The 20874-nt window shown below is 43.8% G+C and overlaps 1 protein-coding gene across 1 annotated transcript in view; it reads left to right on the forward strand.

Moving 5' to 3' along the window:
• The window catches only part of ELP3 (elongator acetyltransferase complex subunit 3), an 86249-nt gene that overhangs the window by 19343 nt on the left and 46032 nt on the right, over positions 1–20874 (forward strand). The window contains exons 8-9 of the mRNA XM_032185238.1: positions 7932–8093; positions 11425–11551. Coding sequence (XP_032041129.1) covers positions 7932–8093; positions 11425–11551 — 289 coding nt within the window. The remainder of the gene's footprint in view (positions 1–7931; positions 8094–11424; positions 11552–20874) is intronic.

The raw sequence follows: 20874 nt of genomic DNA on the forward strand, positions 1-20874 counted from the left end.
TGTGTTCAGCTCGTTTGAAAAATGAGGGAGGGAGGGAGGAAAATGAGACTGAAAACTGGGGAAAACATCGTAGAGTGATATCGTAGAGGCTCTGTAAAATCCTGAGAAGCAAGAAGACCATGGCCAGGTTTAAGAAAGGCAGAGCTAGCACAAGGGAGGAGGAGATGAGCACTCTCCTTCCCATTTAAGGCTTATTTCAGTGTTTTTTTTTCCCCATAAAGCTTCAGCTTTGAGAGAGGTAAAGCAGAGGTTGCAGCTTGGCTCTGGGTAGAGCCGTGCATCTGCGATTTTTCTTGTTTGAAACGTTTCACTCTAGCATATGCTTATTCATCCTGGTATTTTCAGTTACAGCTTGCTAATAACTTGTTGCAGGGAAAAAAAAAATCAAACAAACATTATCTCTCTTGCTGTTGCCTCCAACGTGATGGATGGGAGCTTGCTTACAAAATCAGCCACCGATGTGAGAAGGATCTACTGGGGTTCCTGTTCTGTGTCCTTTTTTTTTTTTTTTACCTCCTGAGGTAAGAAAAACCTTCCAGGCCTTGCTCGTGTGCCCTCTGAGGACACGGGGTGGCTTTTGAAAGAATTGTGTGTGCGTGAAGCCAGCATTGCAAGAGGGGGGCAGCTCTCATGAGCTGCAGGGAGCCTCTGGCCACCCTCCAGCCTCCCTGCCCAAGTGGAGGTCCTTTTCTCCAGCCTCCAGGCCCAAATGGAGCTCCTTTTCTCCAGTTTCCGTGCCCAAATGGACATCCTTCACCCCAACCTTTGTGCCTGGATGGAGGTCCTTCCCTCCAGCCTCCCTGCCCGGACGGAGATCCTTTGTTCCAGCCTCCCTGCCCGGAGCTCCTTCACGCACTGGTGCTCCATGAAAGCTGTGAATGGTACAAAAATAAACCACGCAACCCCCCTGCCCTTCCCTCAGAGCCAATACCGTTCCCTCCCCTTCGTTAGAGCCAGGCGGTTAATTACTCCGTGCAAACAGCCCTGCTCGGGGTGGGTCTGCAATGCCTTAACGTGGCTGCGCTGCCTCTGCTCGTGCTGAGCTTTTTCTTCCGAGGGTTTTCTGATGTCAGATCCATTCATTGTGGTTGCAACTTGGTAAACAAATTAAGAAAGAGAGCAAACCAGTAAGTTCTAGGGTTTTTTGCTTCGGAACAGATGCTATTTTAAACGCAGACCCTATCCTGGATTTCGCACGGGTTGCCCAGCAGGAGGGAGCGTGTTTACGTATGAGTGAACTGTTAGTGGCATTTCGGGGGGAAAAGAAAGATTTGTTCTCACTTATCTTTTAGCAGGGATAAATACTGTTACTTTCTCAAAATTGGGAAGTTATATTTCACCCCAGAAATTACTGTATTTTAGGTAAATGTAAGATTTCAGTACCTGAGAGCTGAGCCTTGGGGACCCGATGCTGTTAAGAAACCAAAGCGGTCTGTCACACGGTAGCGGTGATAAAGAAAACTCTGCAATGTTGTAATAAAAAGGGAGCTGCAGAAAGGCAAATAACTGGCATTTGAGCTTTCAGAAAGATCTGCTCTGGGCAATCATCAAAAATGCAACTTTTGAACCCCGTCTGGTGAGTAAGATGCCACCTGTTCTGTTTACTAGCAGGAAATTGTAGCTGTTGAATTAATTAGTGCTAGCTGCGTCTCAGAGAGCGGCGTGGTAATAAAGGACAGCTCGTAGGGATCAGGACAAAGGAGGCCGTTTATGAAACAGGTGAGGATTTGGTGCAGAAGGTGCTGGTGTGCTTTATTATCAGCAGGTTCTTCTCCAGAAAGCCAGGCTGTGACTTCTGGCATGATTTTGTATGCATAGACTTCATCGTCTGCCTCGCACACCTGTGGTTTAGGGTTCCTTTTGGGCGATGCTCCTTAAATTCAAGGGCATGAGAAGTGTTTTTTTTGGGGGGCAAGACGTCAGACTTATCTGAAATGCTGGACATTCGCAGCCGTTGTTGCTCCAAGCTAAACGTGGAGGCCAGCAGCCTTCTGCTGAGGGCTCCTTTGGTCCCTGATTAAAATTCTTCATTTCCCACCCAGCCCTCCAACGCTTTCCTCTTTCCACCAGGCTCTGAGCACCTCTCCTGGGGCAGGATTTTGTATTTAATTTTGCTTGGAGCAGGCTGAGGGGAGAGGAGCAGCAGTGCTCATCGTTTTCCCCTTCCAGCCGAGCTGGGACTGCCAGTTGGGATGTGTAAGAGTTCAGAGCACCATATTGGGTGGAAATCGCTGCTGCTGGGCAATGCATGAGCAACAATGCTGATCAAGATATATGAGCAACATCAGTATTTACTCCACCGTAAGGTTTTATCTGGCTTTTGAAGTGACATTGAAATGTCCTGGTGGCACCTTCTGGGGGACTGTTGGGCTGGATGAGTTGCTCTACATCCCTCCCTTCTTTCCTTATAGCCAGGTACACCTAAAAACGTCTTGCTTTTGGTGATTGTTTCTCTTTGCTGCTGCCCTTGAACAGTTTCTGCTGCTCTTTGTGTCTTTTTTCTGCTCATTCACTTCTGTTTACCTCCTCTTTATGTAGTCTACTTCGAAATCTGTAAAGCAGATGAATGGTTTGAAGGCATGCGGTGACCACGCTGCGTTAACTCGCTTGATTCTTACACCTTTTCTTTTCTGAGCTTCCTGGGACAAGGCAAGTCTTCTTGCATGGCCTGGCATCCTGCCGCCGATCCCAGCCAAGGAGTTTGAGTGCTGCTGTAGGATGGCTTGTAAGTAATGGATTCTTTGATTTTCGAGTCCCTGAGCTGATGAGGCTTTTGTCTCTAGACCAGAGTTGAAATGAGAGAGAGCAGAGGCTTTGTTAAAGGAGGTTTTCTTATGTGCCATCTGTTTTTTCTCTACATGAGAAAGGACCTGCAAGCCTATGTGAAACTGCTATGTCTGCTGGAGGGAGAGGTGCTTTTTTCTGATCTAAAATCCCTTCTTATTTAAGAGGCAGATTCTGATTTGAAGGTCTGTTTTATGTACCGGCTTTCTCTGCAAATTCACTCAATTATTTCCAATGATTAAAATTAATAGTCTTTCTGGTGCCCCATCTTGGTTCAGACTGTTCTGTAATCATGCAGAAAACTGACTTTATACTAGCTATGTCTGTGCTAATCGTAAGGTTTGTTTGGATCTCATTTGCTTCATTTGTGTGGCTTAGCATCTCTTTCATTTGTGTAATTCATCTCTGTGGTTAGTCTGTTATTAAATTTGCCCCACTGTCATCTTGTGCTGTGTACTTATCTTGATTTCTGATTGTTCTTAGAGCGTGACAGATTTGGGATTCTTATTTGGGATTCCTCAGCTCTGCTGTACTGCAGATAAAAACCAAGAAGTTTTTAGGTGTACCTGTCTGTAGGGAAGGAAGGGAGGGATGCAGACCCACTCACCAACCCAACAGCCCCCCAAAAGGTGCCTCCAGGACATTCCAACGTGACTTCAAAAGCCAAAGAAAAGCTTGAAGGTGGAGCACCAAGACTGTTTCATGGAAAGAGGTGAAATTCCGTAAGGTGTCTGTTGTTGCTCGAGAAGATAAAATCCATTTCCACCCTCAGATTCTGGAAGAAATCCAGATCACAAACATTAACACCAGAATGAACCTGCAGACCTGGTCGACGTGTACATACAAGACCATCCTGGGTGCAATTTTCAGCTTGTTGAGCTCGTCTCATTTTCCAGGACTCTCTGTGTTTTACTTTTGGTCCTCAGTTAATAATAGTTTTGTTTCCTTAGTCATCAGCAAGGTCATCTTAACCTCTTGTGACCAAATATCCTGCAGTCACTCTTTTCAGAGCTACAGCTATCTGCTTTCAGCCTGTCTGCCTGCTTGGATCGCGTCTGTTCCCTCTTAATGTGTGCCTTGGCTAGCGTGCCATTCCTGCAGGATATGTGGCTGGAAGTCTGTTATTTTTAAAGATTAAGGAAAGTCAAATCCATCATTTCCATTATCACGATAAGTTACTGGATCCTGTTAGCGAGCTTACGGGGTTTTGGAAAAGTTGAGCGCAACGTGCTTAAACTTCTCCAGGAGATTTGGCTTGAGTGAGATATTTTGACGTTCAAATAGAGACTAGAACAACATGTCACTCATTACATTGATTTTCAAAACAGACATTGCAGAAAATTATTGTCATTGACCTGAATGGTTTCTAATAGGATTCTGTTGTTTTTGCCTCTGGGCCTTGTGGTTAATATTTGTGTTAAAATAGTAATTTCTGAGGGTTGGCAGATGCTATCAGTATCGGAGATGGGCAAAGAAGGGATTCATCTGTGTTCCATAGTATATTGTATATGAGCAAGTTGGGGGCTTTGTTATGGGGAAAAATAAAGCTGTTTTTCTAGGAATGGTGCAGGATTCTATTCCGAGAAGCAGCGAAATCTCTAGAAAAGATTAAGGAGTTAAGTCACATTATCATGAGCTTTCGGTATGATTCAGCAGCCAAATTACCCTTGACTGTATAAATAGTGGAAAATTGGATAGGAATAGGCAAATCATATTCCATCTGGATTTAGTACTGGTGTGTCTGCAAAGTTCTGTGGCTGTTTTTGATATCAAAGGCAACAAGAAGAATGCTTAAAAAATTGAGATAGTCCTGAGAAAAGGCAAAAAAAAAAAGTATGGTTTAATCCTTGCAGCTAATGAATGATATACAAAACTCCTGCAATGTTGTCTGACACCCTGATACCTGCAGTGTGGTGGAGCATGATTAATTTGGGGGGTTTCTGTATGGCATTATGGGGTACCCAGGAGGGATACAAGCAGGCAGGGGGGACATGAGGAAAGCTGAGCTGGAGCTGAAACTCCAAGGGGTTGTAGAGCAACAAGAAGGACTTCACTTCCATAGGTACCTTGGCAGCAAAGGAAGACCAGCGTGGGTCTGCTGCTGGAGGAGGCAGGCAGCTCCATGGTGAAAGACCCAGGAAGAGGTAGGCAATAAGCAAAGTCAGTCTTGAAATAGCGAATCCACTGCAAATTAGTACAGAAATCATTGCTTAATAATAAAAAACTAAAAAAATACAACTTGAGGTCCACAAATCAGGATTAGATTTCAAAGATATACTTTAAAAAAAAGCTTTCTCCACTCAAAAAAAATAAATAAAGTATTAGTCAAGTATGTATCAGTTTGTCATTTCTTTTTCTCTGTTTGCTGGTAAACATTTGTCTCATATCCTGACAGTGTTTTGAAATAAGAAATACTGCCATTCTGATTTAAAAAAAAAAATCAGTCTCTGTCTCAATGTAAATCCAACATGTAGTAGGTAACCTTCTAAATAGTATTTTCTGCCTTTTTCAGGCCCCTGAGCTCTCTTTTGTAGCTCACCGTTGATCCTTTCTGTGACAGCCTGGCCGGCAGTGGAGGTGCTGGCCATGTATAGAGAAACAGTGAGCTTAAAAGTTAAATACTGGCAGATTTCATCTTCTAAAAATGAAAAAAAATAATCTTAGTCGTGTAATGTAGCTGTATGCTGCAAAATAATAATAGCTGTAGTTTTTATGGGTACTGATTGATTGCTCCTTCCATACAATGCCAGGTTACATAAATCTCGTAAAGATTTTAATCGATGTCCACTCCTGGTGCTCTCTGTTTGCCTTCTTAATTTGTGATCTTACCATTTGTGCCTTCCCTTAGTTTTAGGATTGCATTTCAAGCGGAATAGAGCCGCTCTTTTTGCAAATGGAAAAAATGATGAATATCCAAACGAGCGTTTCAAGTTCAAAAGTCACGAAAAGGGAGAAGAAAAGTCAAAGTTTTTCTCTTCTACTCAGGAAATGATAAAAACGTCTTGCCAGAAGTGCCTTCGGTGGATGGCTGATGATCACATGCTTCTTTCTCTTTCCCAGTTAGTTGAAGGAAGTCTGTAGGCTTAATTAAATGTGGACCACTCAATTCTAGCTTTTTTGTAAATAAAGCCAAGTGTGAGGCTGTGCTATGTCTTACCACCACAATAAAACATAGTTAAGACACACATCTCTTCCAGATTGAGTTGGACAAGAGAATTTTGCCAGCCCTGGCACCATACTGAAGCCCTGTCGGTGCCCTCAGTAGGTATTACAGTTTTGGGGTCTGCCGGCGTTCGTTAGATTCAGCATTTTATAACTCAGCTATCAATTTGCTCCAGGGGGGGAAATATAATTACTTTTGTCTCCCCTCTGTATTTCCAGCCATGATTGCAGGTGCTTAATACAAGCACGTCCCCTCTGGCACGATGGTTGAGTTATCCGGTGACTTATTTTTTTTTTTTTTTCCCCTTAGCTGAAATTTCTCGTTTTAATTCGTGCAAAACACGGCGTCTTTTAAAAGTGAGCATATTTTTAGGCTGATGTTAATGAATCGCACATTGGCAGTGTTTTTGCTTGGCACGATAAACAATTGTTCTGTTAGTCTGTCAGATCAGTGAGCCACAAACTCTGAAATGTTTTATGTTGTTGTTTTTGTTTTTGTTTTTTTTTTAAAAAGATGCTTATTTTGACAGCCATTATAGTCTACCCCCCCAATATCCCATGCTGTATCGGTTTGAATGGAATTTTTGCCCATGAGTCTGAATCTACCTGTCTTTTTTGCTTTCTTTTAATTCTTTTTTGGTCAAATTGGACCTCTGCCATGCTAAAAGTTAGACTCTCCGGAGCTTTCATTTGACTCAGAAGTCTCCAGCATCCAGTGTGCCAGAACTCAGGTGACGAATCCTTACAAAATACCTAATAAAGAGCTGAAGTTAGTCATCCTGGTGGCTTTTGGTGTGCAATGCTCTTGCAGGTATCGGCGTAACGTCTCTCTCTTACTCAAGGTGTCCTCTTTTCAGCAACATTTAATATGAATACCGAGATCTCCATCATCGGGGAGCATTAAAGAGAGCGATGCTCTTCGCGGAGGGTAGCCGTTAAACCTGCCCACATCACACTTTGGGAACTCTCCAGGTTACCTCCGCAGTTTCAGATGGCTTCAGAAGAGGAAGTTTCATTCTTCTTGCTGTAAATCTCCTGCCCTGCGCTGCAGTCCTCTTACACAACCACCACATTCTGCAGGAGAGGTGGCTACTGGAGGGGGGAGGCAGGTGAAATGGTTCCTAAATGGAAATGAATATCATCTCTGCTGGTGGTGTAGGAGTTCGTCTTGATTTATGGTTTTCTGTTGTGAACTTTGATTCAAGGCAGCTTTGGATTCCTTTTTCTTTTGTTTTACTCCCTCGTAGGTCAATAACTTACCATTTGTCATCAGCAGAGGATTTTTACGCTGGCTGGAACAATTAAGTCTCTGGTAGACGTCCAGTGATAAATGGGGGTGAGGAGGGAAAAAGGCTACCAGTGAGTTCTGTTTCAGCGTTAGACTCAATGAAGCTGAGAGCCTGCGACTGGCTCAGAAAGGCGATGATTTGTGTAGTTTTTCATGGCTTGGATGTTTTCAGAGCATGGCTGGCTCTCGTCCTAATCCCTGAGGTCTATCAGTGTGCCGTAGGAATTGAACAAAAATGTCCCGACTGTACCAAAATCCCCCTGACGTGAGTTCCTCTGTGGTTCTAAGTGGGAACGAGTGCTCAGACTATCCTTGCTCCATCCCCAAAAGCAAACCCAGTTCTCATCTCCTACTCAGACTTCCCCTTTTGCTGGGGTGATGCTGAGTATATTGAAGGCTCACTCTCTTCTGCGAGCATCTACCGAGCTGACGATGTTTAAAACTGCCCTGCAAGGCTGTACCATGGTCAGCTCTTGTGCGCAGCAAACCCCAGCCCTTTCCTACCACGTATATTTGTGTGTTTCAGGCACGTATTGGGAGTAACACAGCAGCCAGATCCCCCTGGCTGCTTGGGATCTTCGTTTTTTTAACCCAAATTTTAATTCTGGTGGAGACCACAAAGAAGGAAGACGCCGGAAACTTCTCAGGTCACCTGTGACAGCTTCACGCTTTTGATAGAGGATGCTTTTTGTTGCAGGTACTCGGAACGAAGCCTGACAAAATGCATCGGGATAACAATAGAGACCCGGCCCGATTACTGCCTGAAGCGGCATCTCAGTGACATGCTGTCCTACGGCTGCACGAGGCTGGAGATCGGCGTGCAGAGCGTCTACGAGGACGTGGCCAGGGACACCAACAGGTGAGGAGAGACATTCGATGCACATGGGATGGTTTTTGAAATGTTTCAGAACAGCAGCTCTGTTTGAACACCCATTTAAGATCAAATATTGAAGCATTTGGCTCGTTGCCTCACTCGTGAGGCCATATGTCTGTTAAGAAAGAGTAATAAACTGCAGCAGCTTCATGGAATTCGTTGTGGGGTTGTGTAGACCGTGTTACAACAAAATGGAGTTATTTGTGATATTATAAACTCGGGGTCTTTTCCTGCATTGTACATTTCTCTCCTTTTGTTGTTGCTGTTGCTTCATAAATAAATGCATTATTGTGAAGTGGAGAATGTGCCCGGAGAGAACTTGTAATTCTCATCCTACATAATTCACAATCTTTAGTCTGGAGCAGATACAGTGCAGCGTAATCTATGGGAGGCTCTGTGCCAGCAAACAGCCTGCTCTCTGCACCACACACCTTACTCTGCTGAGCACGGGAGAGGAGAGAGGACGATGGCAAGTACAGGGGGTGAGGCACAGAAACAGCACCTGTTGATGGATTAACCCCAGTCACTCTGTGGTTACAACACGTCTCCGGGTGGCAAAATAGGTTCAGAAGAAGCCTGTGATTTATTCCTTGTCATCTTGGACCTGTGGCCAAAAGCACAGCTGTCCTACGTAGGAGAGTGTGCAATACATTGTTCATCCCATCCCTTGCAGGCAGGAAAGCTAATCTTTTTCTTTCATTGTATTTCGCTTTTTTTTTTTTTCCCTGATAATTCTGATGATATTTTGAGAGAAGTGATTCTTCTCCTGATCATTTGTTCACATCTGACGTTTGTACAACTTGCCGTCGTTCTTATTGCATATTCCAGTCACCGACCACAGACATTTAATAACCATAATCATAGATAATGGCAGAAGCAGTATGGTTCAATAAGCAAAACGCATTTTTGTTAATACCTACCTTAAAGGCAGTAGTGCAAAACTGAAAATGTTGGACATTTTCTTTTAGAGGCTTAAAGGAAGAATCCCAAATGAGTTTCTTCCTGCGGGTTGAGCTGTAGTTTTGCTTGTGCGTGGAAGCTCAGGACGTCACTACTATGAAACAGGCAGGCTACTGCACTGGAAAAGCCATTTATTGAGTAGTCCACAAGCAGACAGATCACATTGATAGGTGATATTTTTCCTCCTCTAGATGTCAGAGCTTTCCAAAGGAAAAGATCCATCCTGAGCTAGATCTTACTTTTCGGCTAGTTGTATTCTCCAATGGTTACTTCTGCCACATTGTGAATTTAACAAATCATTTCTTTTCGGCTTCAAAAATATTTTTTTTTTTTTTTTTTACAAGTTCCTTTTCAAAGGTGCCCTACCCTGAAGTGGAACTGTAAAGCTCCACTTAGCTCTCGCTGCAGTCGTCTTCGGGTTTCCTGCGGTTTGTGTGTGAGATCAGAGCTGGTGCCATAAATCATTCAGAGCCGCGTGTCACTTCTGGCTTGTGAATTTGCTAATGAACCCTTGATTTCCTGCTGATGAATCAGAAGAAGAATGAAGTAGTGTATTACTGACTGTTTCACTCAGAACTAGCCCTGTGTGGAATTGTATTTTTGAAGGTTTTTGACATGCTCAAAGCTGCTTGCAGAATTCCTAAAAGGCTTTGCTGCGGGCTCTCACAGCAGAGACAGCGCAGGCTCTTGGTTCATGTGCCTGACTCCAACATTTCCGAACAAAGAAGTGGAATATAGTTTTCGAGAAGAGTGATTCAAGTTTTCTTTTTCTTCTGAAATGACCTCATTTTGCTTCTGTTCTCCTGCTTTGTGGGGGATGTGTTTGGCTTTAAACTTTTAATATTTTGCTTGTAGCAAAATGTCAGATTACAACCAATTAGGCTAACTGTTTGGAAATTACTTTCTATTATGTTCCATAAGTCATTAGTGAGGGTTTTGAGTGCTTTGGGTGGCTGTGAGGCAGAAAAATATTCAAGAACAGATCTAGGCATCAAATAATCAAGTTATTGATGCAGCTCAGATTCCACTTCTAATAAGAAAATAATTTTTATTTATGAAGCAAGTCTCCCATTTACTCCCCTCCGGCTACTCAAGGTCTTGAGTAATACTGTCCTTGAACAGTCTCAGAAAAACACCATAATACTTCTGGAAAAAAAAAATCATTAATAAAACTATAGTTGTAAAAATACAGGTGGGGGTTTAACAGAGGCAGAATCTACCAGTGGAGAGAGAGGGAAAGGTCCTTAAGAAAAGGGAAGTGGCTCTTTGTTTGGCTAACATCGGGTCTCGGCAGAAGGCAGGCGTTTGTGGAGATGCCCAGATGGCATCAATTTTTCATCCAGAAGCCTCTCGAGGAGAGGAAGAGCCGCCCTGCTGAGCGGATCTGTTGGCAAGGAATTCCAAGAGGCAGGGTGAAGTGGTGGGCGAGTGCGCTGGGAAGACGACAGCGGCGGCGGATGCTGACGGGGCAGAAACGGCTGCAAGTGTCAGCCAGCACCAGGAAAACCCTCGCAGCTGGGAGACAGCAACAACGAGGACTTCATGGGGAGACTGATCCCATGTGATGGGCACCTCCCCGGAGCTGCTCACAGTCAGAGAGGTGGCTGCTGCGGAGGCAGAGGAAGGCTCCCGAAGCGTGGAGGATGGAGAGGTTTGCTCGAGGCTGATGAGGGAGGTGTGATTCAGCCTTTGCCCCTGCAGCCCTGCAGGCTCCCACTCTCTGCGAGCTCCCGCAGAGCGAGCCTGAGTTGGTGTGGTTTGATGGCTGGGAAGAACATCAAATCCTTCCCGAGTCCCAGTTTGGTCTGTGTCTTGGAGGTTTGACACCTCAGAACCTGAGAATTGTTCCTTTTACTCTAAAGGGAGCACTTGAGAGTTCAGCAAGCCTTTTGCAAGGATGATTTTCTAACTAGCTGGTTCTACGTAGCCCCCATCCTTCTCCTTTTCTGTTGCTTTTGTTTCTGGCCATAGTTTATTTTGATTATACAGAGTCTTCAGTGCCATGTCTCCTAGCTTGTGCTGTGACATCTCCTTTACAAACAGTATTTCAGCAGCTTTTGGAAGTTTCTCGGGCTGGGGTTTGGAAAGCTGTACTCTTGGGGTGGTTCACCTGCTGCAGAAGCAGCAAACCTGACTCTTGTTAGCCACTGGCTTAGTTTACCTTACTAGCAGCCACATTTCAAGTCTTGAATGGTGATAAACTGATAATAAAACACAACCCTGCTCGTTTCCTGGAAAATTATCTGAGTTAAATATACCTAAATGTGTTTTTTGGTTTTTTTTTTTTTTTTCTGTGTGACCTGGGTTGCCTATCCTGAGTGTCCGGGGCTCTAAATGTCTCCTTTTCTCTTCCCAGAGGTCACACCGTGAAGGCTGTGTGCGAGTCGTTTCACCTAGCCAAGGATGCTGGCTTCAAAGTGGTGGCGCACATGATGCCCGACTTACCAAACATGGGGCTCGAAAGGGACACGGACCAGTTTGTTGTGAGTATGGCTGAGGCTCACCAGGAGTTTCTGGTTCCTTCCAGCTTTTCCATCTCGTTCTGCCTCCCTTTCTTAGCTCAGCTATTAGTTAGGATCTGGGCCGGAATTATTTCTTAAGGACAAACAATTTAACATTCATTTTTGAAGGTGGAGGGTAAGAAAGATTTGTTGAACTACTTCATCCAGAAAATTATATCCTTGCCTCATGAAAGACTGAGTCACTCAGGTCTCGGTGGAATATAGCTCTTCCAATGCTAACTAGGGCTCTTACTTTTTTTCCAAGATGGTTTTCTTGCCTTGGCTTTACAATAGTGCATGTTTCAAAGTTTGAAGCATACCATCTCGAAGGTAATTAATTGCAAAGTAGAGTGTATAGGTGTATTATATAGCATCTCTGTTCTTGGCTCAGCGCTGCTCAATAGCTGTATCAATGATGTGGAAGAAAATATGAAATTATTTCTAGAGAAATTGAAATGAGAAATAAAGAGCAAATGGTAAACATCGTAGGGAATTAACCACTTTACCTGATAATGCAGTAGATTTTTTTTTCATGATCTCATTATTTTAAAGTCCAAGTGGGTTTTCTTTTTAAAATAGTTCAGAAATTTGCAGTCACGATGTAGGAACCATAGGTATATTTCTCTGCAAGGTCAGACTAGGTGCTTTCTGGCACTAAAAAACTATCAATGCAACAGAAGGTATTGATCAGAAGTTCAGGCAGGAACCAATGTTTTTTCCTGGTGTGCTGCAGACAGACACTTTTAGAAAGAAGCAATCCAGAATGCGGCTGTACAGCACACGGAGGCAGTTCTGAAGCAGTTTTGTGCAGATTCCTCGAGCACATCATAAGCATAGATGGCACTTAGTAAATATTATGTTGATGTGACAACGTGAGAAAGCTGGGACAAAGTGATTAGACCATGCACAGAAAAGTGAGGATGAAGTCAGTGACAACTGAAAGTGAATTCAACTCAAAATTCATCCCCCAGTCTCTGTTGCTCCTGGATTATTTTCTTATAATGCTAGAGGAGATAAAGGGTAGGAGTGGACATCAAATTAGCTGTGTTTGCCTATAATTACTTGTGCTGCGGGGTATGGCAAAACCCGACTCAATACCTAGTGAAGTTGCAGCTGTAGTTCGGGGTTCTTTATGGGCCTGTCATTACTTGGAGTAGTATCGGGCTGGGGAGGATTTATGGTGGAAGAACAGCAATACCGACTGAAAGATTTAAAGAGCTATCCTTGGATGAGACCCAGCAGAGGGGACACAGTAAGCTCGAGCATTTGCAAGATGTAAAACCGAAGAGGGAGGAATTATTTAAGGCAGAATTTCGAGCTTCTATAGAAAGGATTATTTTATTTAATGATTCTTATTCTGTGCTGCTTATCCGTGACAAATGGCTAAGGCTTTCCCACGGTAGGATCTGGAGTTGCTTCTCTTTCAGTGCACGAGCACTCTGGAAGTACTTTTCCAGCACTGCTTAACTTCAAGTGATGCTCAGCTGCCTGCGGTGTGTGCAGGCTGCAGGGCTCCCCTGCTTGTCAGGGGAAGGGCAGTGCCCTGCTGGATTTTCTCCATTTATTACTGACAATTGTTTATTACTGACAATTGTTGCAGGAATAGAAGATGCAGAAGGTGAAGTCCTCAGGAAGAAGGGAGAAGAATATGGTGAAAAGGCTGGAATTGCAAGGGGGAGGTTAAAAGAAAGCTGGGAAAATAGAGGTTAGCATAGAAAAGTAAGAGGAGAAAGCAGAGTAGAGAAGGTCAGCTTATCTAGAATACCTTTACAAGAGAAGTCTCAGCTTTAGGAGCTGGGAGGGCATCAGAGTTGGTGGTATGCCAGCTCTGGAACATGGCAGGAAGGAATTTGCACATTATTGATGAAGAAATCATTGATCTTAGAAAAGGAAGGGGTAAGACCAGATCAGAATTTTGGTGTGAGGGGTTGGAATCAGCCAAAAGAGTGGCTGGAGGGCAAGAGAAATGCAAAGCAATGGAAAAAGAAAACCAGTTGATAGCTTAGGAGTGGGATTCAAGAATATGGAGAGGGCGATGGGGTGGCCAGCTCAAGTGACACCTCATTAATGAGTTCAGAAATTTGAAGCGGGACTCGCAGATCAAATTAAGATTGGATGGCAGCGAGTGTGGAGGTGAGGAGCTGGAGGATGAGTAATCAGCGTGGAGGATGAAGCCCTCAAGAAGCAAAGTGAACGCTGCAGAGTGAGGAGGAAAAATAGGACTTGGAGAGGTGAGCTGCTGGGGAAGAGGTGATCGGGTGCAGCAATGTGGAGAGGAATTACACCGGTGTTGGTTTAAAGAGAGGAAAGTCTGGGAAAGGAGAGGAGAAGGAACCAAAATGCACGTGTCAGAGAGGTGCACAGGGTCTGCACTCGGAGACCAGCCAGTGCACGGAGAAACCTGCCTGAAAGAGGCAGCTGCGAGGCTGATGGGCAGCTAAGTGATCGCTGTGCCTTTCAGGAGACGGAGCTGCAGGGAAGGAGAGCGGAGAGGTTGTGGATCACTCTGACACGTTTCAAGATGGAGTGGTAAACAAGAGGCATCCTTTCCATTTCCCTTCCTCCTCAGCCCTTCTCATCCCATCTGAAACGCTTTATAATTTATTTTGAAAAGATGCTTTGTCTTGAATAAGAGAGAGGAGAGGGTGAAAACAGCCGTTCGTTTTGTTTTGTTTTTCCACAGCCCTGCACTGGCAAACGTGATTGAAGCATACAGCAGGCAGCAATTCCTCCTTTCTGGGGATTCAGCTAGACAGCACACTCTCTGTTTCCTACCCAAAATTTTCTATCCTAGCTTTGAGTTGTTAGAAACAACTTAGATGGCGTGCTGTGTCAATGTTAGTCCGTGCTAGTAAATATTTAGACACTTCTATTGCATAAAACTAATGTGAGAACAAAGAGAGGAACCAAGAGGAGAGCATCTGTTGTGTTCTTGCAACAGTACCAAGCTGTTTGCGAGGAGGAGGAGTGCTCTTTCACACAGTTTGTGGCTCTTTAGTCTCCTAATTCACACAAATGTGTATCTTGCTATGAGCTACCTCTGACTTTTTGGGGACAGACACCTGCACCTTATCAGGGAGCCTTATAGATCTTATAGATTTTTTGCTTCTCCTTTTTTTTTTTGCTTGAGTTCTAAATAAGCTCAGAGAAAATAAATTGCTGCGATGCTAACTTCCTTTCTAGCCGTGCACTTTTCAGACCAGGGAAGGGTAGGACAAAAAAGGAACCCAGATGACTTTAGGAGGAGGTCTAAACACTGCCTCCATTACCAGTTGATAGATTAAATGTGGAGCTTTCTCCTGGGAAGATAATAACTTGCTGATTGTGCTGACTGCGTACTAAAAATACTGGGTGCTTCTTCAAATTGAACAGGTAATTATGGTTTCAAGAGTAACATTGCTTCTGTCCCTCATGACCTATTGATTTTGAAGTGTTACCTGCTTCTTCCATCCAGCAGCTACAATGCCCATCGGTCCCTCTTGTGCAGGCATCTCTGTGTTTTCAAAGTTTTGTGTGTTTAGCAACTGTACTCCTGGAAAGTGTTTTAATAATTATTCAAAAGCGTTAATTTATTGATAGGAGTCAATGTATTAGATACACCTTTTATTATAGGTAGATATTTTCTCTTTTACAGCGAGGTGGAGGTGGCTGCCTTTCTGTCTGCCTTCAGTATAAAGATCACTACAGCTCCTTTTTTTAACTAGAGGGGTTGTACTGCTTCTGTGTACCAGTTATGTTCTGCTTCCCCGCCCTTCTTCCCCCAGCACGCCCCATTTTCCCATTACTCCAGCTGCTTTTTGTGGCCTCGGAGGATTTCCTTTCTCCTTCAGGTCTTTTCACCCCATTCCAAAGACGGCAACGCGCTGCAGGAGGGAGCATCCTCGGCTCGCGTCCTCGTGTCAGGTAGCGTGCACACATGCACACGCATGCACTCTGCTGCTTCGAGCTAGCAAACGCGAGCAGAGCCGATAAGCCCGCTTTGCAGTGCCTCACGTAGCAGGTGGTCGGAGAAAATAATTAGAATAATAGCTAGAATAAATCAAGGGCTCAGCGGGAATAATGGAATTGTTACCAGAGCAGACACCTCATTCTGTGGAACGCGATAAACACTCAGCTTTGCTGTTGTAGCACGAGAGGGATGAGGTGACTCTAGGGGTAAATGGTTGGGAGGATTCATGAATCACACTTGCCAACAGGGCTACCAAGCAGAACTTTGGATTTAAGCAAAAAGTTTAGGAGGCTAAAGAATTCCCAGGATGCTGTTGCTAATTCCTCATTCTGTTTCTGCAGAGTCACTGAGTGGTAATAGTGTCATCGACAAGCTGGATCTCTTCTGGTATCAATACTAAGCTAGTAACATTTATTAATGGAGAAGGCATGGCTGTTTGCTCTGTTTTTTTAGTGGTCTTTTCCTGTTCATGGTTTACCCTTGTGGTTCATTTTGGTCCTTCAGAAGGGATGTCTGTAAGCCCGCCTCAAATGACTTAAAGACCTTGTGTAGATGAAATAAATTGGGGGAACAGAGAAAAGGAAAAGGAACAGGGAGATGGGCCAGAAAATTACAAGTTGGGAAGGGTCAAGTGTGGGAAGGGTCAGAGAAAGTGTCATAGCAAGTCTTTGGCAGAACCTTTTCCTCGAGAAGAGCTGTAGGGAGGTTTTCTGGCCTCATCATTTCCATCTGAAGTCTCATATAAATAAAAAGCTGACGGGAAAAGCATAGGCAGGACCATTTACTAGTCTGTGTTGGAGACAAGTATCAGACTGAGGAGATTTGGTTCAATTCATTAGAGCCATTCTCACGGTTTTTAAATAAAATGCCACCACTGAATTATTTTAGTCTGGTAGAAAATTCCTTTTCTTACAGTCACGTGTCAGGCTGTATTTTTTTTCTCCTGAAGGAATGGCTAAATAAGCATTTCTCAGAAATAGACTAATTTTAGTGAAATGCCCGATGCATCCAAGCTTAAGTTAAGCAGAGGACTACAGCTTTATTTTGGCGTGTGAACAGCAGAGAGAAATACAGCGGTCAAGTAAAGCAACAGGTAATATGACTGTTTCTCTGATGTATTTGGTGTTGTAAAACTTTAAATACTGTTGTATCACCTTTAGCTGTAAATAAGGAGATAGTTTTCCGGAGGGCTCTCATTTTTATTAAGGAGTTGAAATTCATAATGAAGGTAATTTATTACAGCGCTATCAGGAGCTTTTAATAAATGTAATAAAAGATGCTTAAACTGCTGATCTCCATTGATTTTTGTACTCTTTGGGGAAGACAATTATCTCTGTTTTTAAATCTCTCTCTGAAATGTTTAGTGGGGTAAATGATTTTCCTTTCAGTTCCCATTGAAGGTCTCATTGAAACACTATTATTGGCAGGTAGCCAGCATTACCTCTGATTTTTTTTTTATTTTTTTATTTTTTTTTCCACGGGCACATTTATAGAAACAGATTAGGCAGTGCTTAATGATCAGTCCTTCTGAAACAGTTAGGAGAGCTTCTCTTGGAGAGTTCCTAAACGTTCGAGCTAAAAAGCTCTTCAGTTCGCAAACAATTATAGTTTCATGAACTGTGGCCAACGCCATGGTAATTTTTTATGTTAATGGGAATCGTGGTAGTAAGGAGTGTGCTATTTTTGGAAACTATTTTCACAGATAATTGCACTCATATTTCTGGGGATAAAATGTCTAGATAAAGGCCCGGTTTGTGCCCACTGCTGCAGATGGTCAAATTGCGTGCACAAAGCCTCTCTCCCTTTCCAGTGTCTGTGTGGAACCAACTTTTATTTGCTCACTGGGTGTGTTTGCAGCAGCTCCGGGTAGGTTTCCTACAAAGCACAGCAGATTTCTCTCTTTGTGCAACGTGAGAACAAAGTAAAGTTGGTGCTGCAACCCTTTGTGTGATGATGTGTGGGAAGAGAAGAGCTGAATCAGTTGAATAGTGCAGGTAAAACTGGTCCCTTCTCTTCTGCATCACTGGGGATCCATGCATGTGGGTAGGGTGTCACAACTTCAACCAGAAAATGCAGAGGCTGAGGATTTCACTGGCGACGTGATCGCAGCTACCTTGCATCGTGCTGCCCAGACACAGTACGTGCTGCTGTACCTTTTAGTATTAACATGATGAATTGCAAGGCTGCGTGGAAAAACTGCGTTTTGCATTGCTTGGATTGCTCCCTTTGTCTTTGGGAATTAGTATTTTGTCCACACATACAATTTCCTCAGGCATAGCAGCCATAAAAGTTATGATAATAACCATCGCTATCTTTACAATAGCTTCCCATTCAGAAAAAGCTTCTGAGAAGTGCAAAGGTAGAGTCGAGACCCTTTTTCTACCCAAAGTAAAAGATCATTTTGGAACTTAACAATCCCCAGACAACTGTGGGCTGCGTAGGCTCATACGGTTGCTCTGTCTCTTCAAGTGGTGGTTTTCAAGCCAGCATTCTGAAGTTGTTTTCTGGGCTTCTTTCACTAAGGCCCCTTGCTGCTGAAGTCAATAATGAGCATATGTCTGGGAACATAAAGCCAAATGGAAAAGCAGCACAGGAATAAAAGGATGCGTCTTGGATGGAGTGCAAATTTGCTAGGCATTTAGGCAAACAAAGCATCATTTGGTAAAATATGTATTTTAGCACAACTCAGCAGCAGCAACTGTATGCTTACTATGAGGGTGGTAAACCGTGATGTCCAAATTAAATCTGCAAGGACTTGATTTTTTCTTTTCTTTAAAGCATAATGGAAAAGCGTAATGGTTTTGCTGTGAATGTAATAACTGAGAGAAGCTTTTGCAGGGCTTTGTCGGCTGGGAGGGAGCGTGTGGTTGTATTGATGCTTGTTACGGAGAGGAGAGGTCTGATGAAAGAGGGTTAGATTATCAAAAAAGATTGTAGAGTTGCTGGTCTCGATGATTTTTAGGGTAGAAGACATTCTGCGTTGCAAAACTCGTGTATGAACTTCAAACAATGAAAAATGCTGCATTTCCCATACTTAGCCCTAGGGGAAAGCTGACCCTCCCAGCAACGTAAAGGCCAGAGTCCTGCGCTCGGGAAAAGTGAAGGTGAAACTTCACAGCAAATTTATTGAGGTATTCTCATGGGTTCCTCCAGAACTGCGTAATAAATGGAGAGTCACTTGGAGCACCTGCAAGACGGAGCAGATGGGGCTGCTCGGTGCAGTGAGCACAATCTGGAGAGACTTGTCTGGTGTTCGCGTAGATACTGTGTTCAGGAGTCAAAACCACGCTCCAAGGTCATGCTGCTGATGCCCAAGGCATCTCCCAAATGTGAAATGTCTCTTTCCTTATTGAGTTGTATTGTAGTGGTGCCCGGGACTGTCACACGCTAGGATCTCCTTGCAGAAAGTGACTGTCCAACAGCCTTAGACAGGAGGCAACATGTAGATCCGAACAGTCCAAGGATACAAAGAGACCGTGGAAGGTACGGGATGGCAGGCTGGCATGTTCCTTCTTTGGCCAGCAGCAACAATTTCCTAGAATTAGGGTATTTATGAAACTGAAGTGCATAGCGTTGGTAAGTAACTCACTGCAGGCAACATCTCATCTGTGGACTAAATGCTCCTGTAAATTAGGTTTAATTTACCTCCACGCTGCAGTTGTTGTGTTGCACCCCAAGAGTGGTCTTGTTATGTTTCATGCTCTTTCTGAAGCTGAATAGTGCGAGGATCAGCTTGTGTTAGCTTCTGGAAGAGTTCCCTTTGGCACATGGACTTCATGGTTTGGATGCTCTTGGGGATGGGTGGAAGAATAACAGCTTTTGCACCTTGAAGGGTGAATTACAAGGTCTTTTACAGTGTTTTCTCTGGACATTAACAGGTCAATCCACTTTTATTTAGCATTCAAAGGCTATGTATGAGGCTCTCTGGAACAACGTGAAGTGAGCACGTAGATTATTCTGTTAAATGCAACCAATAAACCTCCTGATAAACTTCCTGAGTATTGTGAGCCTGTACCTTCAGGAATTTAAAGACTAGAGAAATGGATCTGAAACAAACTTCTCTGGTCCACCTACTGTATGCTACTGTGCTACAACGTGCCCTGATGTGCTGTTTTTCTTCATGTTAATATATGCTATTGTTGAAGACGTTTGCAGGCAGATGGGCTAAAAAACGGTGTTAATAATAGTCACAGAACTGACCCTTCTGTGGCCAAAATGTTGGGTTTTATGGCGCTGTTTTCTTGGCTTAGTAGTTTCCAAAATCATATTTTATGTGCTCCGGTGAAATGTGACAGCTTCAATATGTCAGGAACTGAAAGGATTTTTATTACATAGCTGCCAATAGCCGGGAAAATTATAACGTTCACCTGGAAAATGGCCTTTGCTCCCTTGATTGCAGAGTGCTTTACAGCTACCTTCTGGAGGGCTGGAGGTTGGGATCCTCTGCTGTAGGAACCTTTTGTCCCATGGTCACGTCTGTAGGAGATCTGTCTTGATTTTGTCATGAGTGTAGACATAAAGCAGGAGTGAGTTGATCTCTCTTTGCTTTAAGCCTGCTTTTGAGTCAATTTTATAGAGATTCATGATATATTGTAACGTACACATTTCGGAGGAGCCTAATTAAAAATGTTGCCACCTTGTAGTGCGTTTGCATCAGACATCACTGATGCAACAACCAGATTTACTAATTGCAGCACAGAGTCGCTTCCCAAAAAAACTCTTTGTGCTCTTTGGGGATAGATAACGCTCCTGTTCCTCACAGGCCTCAGAAATAATGTTATATTTGGCATGACTGATTTCAGCATACCATCTTCATATAAATGCAAGGCACCTTTGGAAATTCCCAAGGGTCTATTACAGAAATATTTCAATTGTATTTTAATTATAGGTCTTTAAAATAAATGCCAGTTAGAGGTACCTTGAAGAGTGGGTGTGCACAGTCAGCAGAACAAGCTCCAGCCTGCCAAAGGTGAAATACTAGAGCTTGCTTTTCCCTTTCATAGCGGGCTCATCTGCCTTATTGCCGCTGAATGTTTTGCATTGTGTTTGTGCTCATTTTGCATGGAAGGCACGTACAGAATTAGGGAAAGGTTGAGGCTGGAGGCACGTGTGGGTCCGCTCATCCCACTCCTGCTCCAACAGGGCCACCCAGAGCAGGGTGCCCAGCACCACCTCTAGGTGGCTTTGGGAGATCACAGAATCCCAGAATGGACGAGGTTGGAAGGAAGCTCTGGAGATCATCTGGTCCAACCCCTCTGCTCAGCAGGGTCACCCAGAGCTCATTGCACAGGATCACATCCAGGCGGGTTTTGGGATATCACCAGAGAAGGAGACTCCACAGCCTCTCTGGGCAGCC

Source organism: Aythya fuligula, chromosome 3 (genome assembly GCF_009819795.1).
Source record: "Aythya fuligula isolate bAytFul2 chromosome 3, bAytFul2.pri, whole genome shotgun sequence".
Classification (NCBI taxonomy): Eukaryota; Metazoa; Chordata; class Aves; order Anseriformes; family Anatidae; genus Aythya; species Aythya fuligula.